Source organism: Branchiostoma belcheri, unplaced genomic scaffold (genome assembly GCF_001625305.1).
Source record: "Branchiostoma belcheri isolate BF01 breed outbred unplaced genomic scaffold, Haploidv18h27 scaffold388, whole genome shotgun sequence".
Lineage (NCBI taxonomy): Eukaryota > Metazoa > Chordata > Leptocardii > Amphioxiformes > Branchiostomatidae > Branchiostoma > Branchiostoma belcheri.
In genome coordinates this window covers 81,536-88,185 of record NW_017804007.1, presented here as the reverse complement: position 1 = coordinate 88,185, position 6,650 = coordinate 81,536, and the positions used below count along the sequence as shown (strand labels likewise).

At 41.3% G+C, this 6,650-nt stretch overlaps 1 protein-coding gene across 1 annotated transcript in view; it reads left to right on the top strand.

The window, feature by feature from the left end:
- The first annotated feature begins 2,451 nt into the window (after positions 1-2,451).
- LOC109476667 (N(G),N(G)-dimethylarginine dimethylaminohydrolase 1-like) overlaps positions 2,452-6,650 on the top strand; it is a 6,587-nt gene continuing 2,388 nt past the window's right edge. The window contains exons 1-4 of the mRNA XM_019777669.1: positions 2,452-2,570; positions 4,080-4,427; positions 5,166-5,265; positions 5,682-5,878. Of these exons, the coding sequence (XP_019633228.1) occupies positions 4,125-4,427; positions 5,166-5,265; positions 5,682-5,878 (600 nt within the window). The 5' untranslated portion in view covers positions 2,452-2,570; positions 4,080-4,124. The remainder of the gene's footprint in view (positions 2,571-4,079; positions 4,428-5,165; positions 5,266-5,681; positions 5,879-6,650) is intronic.

The following is a 6,650-nucleotide window of genomic DNA, read 5'->3' as shown; positions in this document are numbered from 1 at the left end:
CGTTCAAAAAAATTGTATGCAGGTTACCCAGCCCTGTGAATATGTCAGATCTAAGCGTTGTTAACTTGTTCATACGCAGGTACACCGTTGTAAGTTGTGGTGTTGAGTTGAAAGTCCCAGCCTGAATATCAACGATCTTATTTCTGTCTAGCACAAGGTACTCCAAGTTCCTTAGCCCTATGAACATGCCATATCTGAGGATTTTAAGGCGGCTTCGGTAGAGATCTAACTGCTTTAAATCTGACAGGTGATAGAATGCCTGGCTTTCAATCCTGGAGAGACGCCTATTGGAATTAAGATCTAACATCTTTAACCTCCTGTACCGCGAGAAATCAGACTGACGTATGATTCTGATTTTAGATCTAGTAATAGTTAAATCTGTGATAGTTGTAGGCAGGTCCTGTGGGACACGGCTGAGGGACCGAGAGTCACATGAACAGGAAAAAGGTGAGCAGACGCACACGCTGTCACTTTGGGAAGCTTCTGCTGTTCGCAACACCTTAAGGATGACCAGGAGGAACATCACTGCCATCAGCACACCTGCTGGCTTCTTATCCATGATGATCCTGTCATGGTACAAGACATGTGATACTAAGCAGGCATGTCACCTGCATATGCAGGTAAAATTGCAGTTGTGTACAATGACTGACTAGGTACTTCTGATATCTATCTGCACCAGCCCATGTACTGCCTGGGTTTATGTACAAAAAGATGTGTATTATCCTTAGTACATGTCATTCGATAAAAAAACACATTCAAAATAATTATATCAATGCTGATCTCTGATCACTAGTTTACCTTGTATTAAGCACACCTTACTAATGACTGTACTTTATAGGACATTGCTGATGTCCATGTTTAAGGTATATTATTACCTCCATGAAAAATTAATGGAGGTATTGTTTTTGGCGCGTCTGTACATGTGTGTTTGTGTGTGTGTGTGTGTGTGTGTGTGTGTGTGTCCACACATTTGTAGTCAGCATAACTTCAGAACGCCTATATGGATTGTGATGATATTTGGTATGCTGGTAGGTCTTAGGAAGCCAAAGGTCAAGGTCAAATATGGGCCCCTGGTGACTGACCTTGGTACTGCAGCAGAACGTCTTTATGCAAGGCAGTGAAAACAGATGTGCGGTAATGCAACAAAACACCAGCACACGTGTGGAGGCAGCGGGGATAATTAACGAGGTTCTCCCTATGGAAAAGGCTACTTGTACAGTTGGCGATATCTATTACAGCCTGACCTATTTCAGGACAAATTAAGGTTTGAAAACAAAACCCTGTTTTATTTTGTTCTGTGCTGTAGTGTACTGTGTAAAAACATTTACAAAAACTCATATATTTCATGGAGGTATGAAATCTCCGAATTCTTGTTTATATAGTACATTCAGCTGGCATTTTGCCTTCTATAAATGCTTGATAGTTACAATACAATACATTACAACAAAACATAATATAGGAAGTAGAAAGCTGTGACAAAACTTACCTTGACTGTGAAGATTGACAGCTGTCAGGTACAAAACTGGTCAGCAGCAGAACTCCAAACTTGTGCAGTCAACTCTGGAAACGCCAATTTTCTCATTTTTCAAAATTCTAATTTTAAATACCTGTACGGTGCCTTATCTGGTCCCTAGACCTAAGAGCCGCATAATTATTACCTGCACGATGCCTTACCTGGTCTCCAGACCTAAGAGACGTGCATATATTACATGTACAGTGCCTTACCTGGTCCTCAAGCCAAAAGCCACGCATATATTACCAGTACGGTGCCTTACCTGGTCCCCAGACCTAAGAGACACGCATATATTACATGTACAGTGCCTTACCGGGTCCTCAAGCCTAAGAGCCACGCATATATTACCTGTACGGTGCCTTACCTGGTCCCCAGACCTAAGAGCCACGCAATTATTACCTGTACTGTACCTGGTCCCTAGACCTAAGAGCCGCTTCAAATACAGTACTCAGTCACTTATTATTCTTCCCAAGCAATCCCAAATTCAGATTTCCTTCGATGGTTAGTTTGTGATTGTTTTTGAAATCAGTGAATAGCAGCCGGACAGTAATTATAAGCTAGTACATAACTACCTCAGACGTGTACACAACAAACTTCAAATTTAAAGTACCTTCCAGGTTTGTCCAAAGTTTCCTTTGAAGACAGTCAGAACTCGAGGCACAGGAAGGCGAGCGGGGACGGTGTCTTCTCTCCTGACTTTAAGGACCTGGTGAACTTGAAGAATGTCTACTCTGAAAAGTCCCTCCTCTAATTTACAGCTGCGCCACAACAGGCTTTGTACCTTGATCCTTGTCAAACATGCTTATTGATTGATTTGTAAAAATAGAACTGTTGGTTAAATACTGATCAGGACATGTGATCACTACAATTGTTACTCCGTGAAGGAGGTCTGGTTCACAGTGGAATGATCTACCACTACGCCACCCGACGCCACAATTCTAGTAATCATCAAAACCGGAAAAACCACATCTTTTATGTTGTCTAAGATTTGTCTGTTCCCTTCAGAAGAGAGTTGAATTTTTCAGCGGAAAGACCCGTCTCCACAACTGGTCCACAGGTACGTCTTTAAAGCTTTCAAACAATTACCGATGCCTCAGAAGCATGTCAGAGGCGAAGCTGAAGCTCTTAACTCCAATACCGTACCCAGTCTCCATCTTCGCTTTTCCTCTCTGTTGTTCCTGCTAGCACACTCCAGTATCACCTGTCGGTCGTTGCCTAGGTGTCTTCACTCTCACTCCTTGAACATTTCTCACTCATGTTTCATGATTCCATGAAGTTTCTTTATCAATATAAATTGTAAGTCTAGCAGTTTCTTGGATCGTCACGCTTTAGATTATTGGGACGGGCCGCGCCGACATAGCGAGGGGCGGCGCAGGCCAAGTCCGTCGTCGCTATAAAAAATACTACTATCTCATAATAATATGCTAAGAAAAAAGTTAAAATCAGAGTCAGGACTCTTCTAGATCGATAATAATTACAAATTTGTTGATCCAAAATTCATATTATTTGCTGAGAAATTATGGGGCCGACTTGTCCTGTGCTTGGTGCCGAGTTGTCCTGAATGGCCAGGGGCCAAGTTGTCTCAGGGGCCGAGTTGTCTTGGAATCGCTTGGGCCCAGTCAACTTCGCTTTTTTTTCTCGTTAAGGGCTGCTATCTGGCTATCTAGTGGCCAGCAAATAATGATGACATATATCAGGTAACGAAATATTGCTAGCTAAGACCATCAGTAGGTATAAGTTTCCATGCGGTGTAATGTTGGGTATTTTAAAATCTCTAATCAGATTTTTTCGCTAACCAAGACAGTATCCAATAGTCAAAGAACAAGGTATCTTTTATGCAACTAACTGCATGCTGTCTTGCCTATTTACCGTGTAGGCTACCAAAATGATCTGTTTGGAGATTAGATATTTTAACAAACATATTAATTCCAAAATATGTACACTAAATAGCCAAAAACATCGCGGCGCAAAACTCATTCTTACAAACTTAGGACTCCAAAAGTGCTTTGCAATTATTTTATGATATACGAAGATGCCAACCTGAGTCCCGAATGTTTTAAACATTTTGAAACATTTGGCTGGCGCCGCCGAACAGTAGCCACCCTCGCTGAACACCAGCCAGCCACAGTCGGCTTTGCCATGGTTGGGGGGAATTCAGTCGTGTTCGGGAGAGAATATTTGTCAACATGTGGCAGGGGCTTAGTAATATTCACAAATGCATACTGTTAACATGCCTCTATCTACAGACATATCTTTTTACCTACATGAAAATGTAGATATTGTTTTTGGTCTGTCTGTCTGTGTGTTTCCGCAAACCTGTGACCAGCATAACTAAGAAGGCCTGTATGGATTGTGAGATTGTGGGTATGTTGAAGGAAGACGAATGTCAAGGTCAAATTTGAAAAAAAATATCCCAAAACAAAAAGTCACCCAAAATTACAATGGCTCTAAATATTTTCATGTACATGTAGGTATGAGATCTCCGAATTCTTGTTTTATCCATTTAGTTAATAAATGTACTGATATAGATACGCACTTGCTTCACTAGCTTGTTTATTACTTCTAGGAATCCAGGGATATTTCATCAGTTTTGTCAGCAGCACGTGAAAAGATGTCTACAGCTAAGTTCACACGAGCCATCGTCCGCCAGATTCCCGACTCCATCCGGGACCATTCGGAAGCAAACGAATATAATGCAAGATACGGCCTACCGCCAGTCGAGCCAATCGACCTGGAACTAGCCCGTAAGGAGCACGCGGAGTACACACAGACCCTGCGGGACCTGGGGCTGGACGTGACCGTGTTGCCGGCAGACGAGTCTCTCCCAGACTGCCCCTTCGTGGAAGACACCTGTGTGGTAGTCGGCAACAAGGCACTGCTGACTCGGCCGTATTCAGAGAGCAGGAGGCGAGAGGTAAAGCTTTATTTTTTACACTTTGATAGTGAGGACTTGTAAACTTATAGCCAACTCCAACTTAAGCTCAAATCAAGACTACGGCTGAGGTTGAGTTGCTATTCTCTTTCATTGCTTTTGATCTGCATGTATGTATGTATGCATGTTTGTTTGTTTGTGTGTTTGTGTGTGTGTGTGTGTGTTTGTGTTTGTGAAATGAAACCTTGCAAATGATAAGAGCTTTTAAATATAAAATATAATAATTATGTAACATTAGTTTGGAAAACCACAACTTAAAATGGTCTGCGCTGTATAACCAAAACATGATTTGCATAATCAATGAGACAAATACAAATATGTACAAAAGTTTTAGATATTTCATGGAGGTATTAGACCTCCGAATTTTTGTTCATCTGACCTGTAACCTTTCCAGTTGAAAGTATTCCTAAAACTGTGAAGAACAGAGCAAGAGATAAACAATTCCTCATTACGATGGTGCAGATTAAATTTATGTAAGCAGGAAATACATGTCGCCTATTGGCGGTTTTCAAAGATTCCTGGGAGGATAACCCCAACAAAACTACATGACATTATAATTATAAAGATGAACTAACAAAGGTCAACTAAAAATAGATAAACTTATCGTGAACAAGACGAAATCGTAACTAACTCATGACCATGATCCTGACGTTTGTGCCCTTTGGTTATTATTTATACTTCGTACTTTTTTTCTCTTTCTACTCTTTTTCTCTTGTAAAGGTCGACGCTGTAAATAGGGTATTGATGGGCCTTGGACTTGAGATACACCAAGTCGATGATGAAGAAGCAACGTTGGAGGGCGGTGACGTTTTCTTCACAGGTCTGAACGGTTACTGACCTGATTTTGTTTAGTTCTGTCACGGCCGCATAATGAACAAGAAATCTGAGATTCCAAACCTCCTGGGAAGTATATAATGCATAATGCTCACAAAACCTGTTGACAATTTCAGACATCACATTGACAAAACTCGAAAACATTAACTACTGTTAGTGCCCTGTCCCCGGTATAGTGGTACGGTCCAAAAAGTGGTCTGTTATTCTTCTAATAACTGACCACTTTTAAGGTTATGGCCTGATAACCAATGGCAAATTGAACCTACTGATTGGTCAACGCCTTCTGGCTATATGATAATACATAATAATACATTATTGCAAGTTTGTTGCAAGCTTTGACTTTGTTTTACCCTCTTTCCACGGGCGCCGCCATATTGGATTGTGACCTATCTTGTTATTTAGGACACGAATTCTTCGTCGGCAATTCAACACGCACCAACATCAAGGGTATAGAGTTCCTGCGAAAGACGTTTCCGGAGTATCCCGTACACGCTATCCCCCTGGCACCGCCCGAGTTGCATCTGAAGGGGGTCGCCTGTATTGCAGCGCCTGGAGTCATTGCCGTGTGCGAGAGCGACTGGGGGATTGCCGCCTGGAAGGTTTACATATTTTCGCTCGTCTCAATACAGTATTTCTCCGTCCAAGTATACATTTACCTCCCAGGGATATATATATTAGCACCGCGCTACCTTATGTGGTCATGTAACCTCAACTCTCGTAATTCCACCCTAAAACCTCCTCTTTAAGGGGCATTATGTAGCATTTTTGCACCAAAAATTGAAGGAACCCAATTAAAGAAATCTTGGTTTGGTTGTGATTTACGTTTATTTGCAACACATTTGTGCAATTAAATCACATTTCTGACATCTATGGTTGGTGATAAATTGCCCACACAAGGTGCATCCACTTTGTGGCACCACCGCAAAATACTAGTATGTAAACAAGCATAGTTTATAGCTGTGCTTCCTATGATTCAACTTACTTTATAAAGAAATGACCAGGAAATTGACTGTTTGTACGGTCCTAAGGTTATATAATGCAGTTTTATCAAGTCCTTCTCATAAATGTCTTAAGTACATGAATATCGGAAGTGGGCATACCTCAGAAATTACTGATAATGACGTCTTACATATTAAAGTAAAAGAACTTTTCAGCAGGTAACTGACACCTGGCTAACTAAACCTTAGCAATCCGTGTCAGAATCCGTAAATAATTTCATCAGGTTGGTAAACGACTGAATAACAGTTCTTTTTATCACAACCATTTATTTTTCACTAGCCGACGTCTCGATGACCGTCTGTCATCTTCATCAGGGCAATTCTGACTGGTTTACTGTGTACTGACACTAGATGTTACTTGGTGCACTAAAGG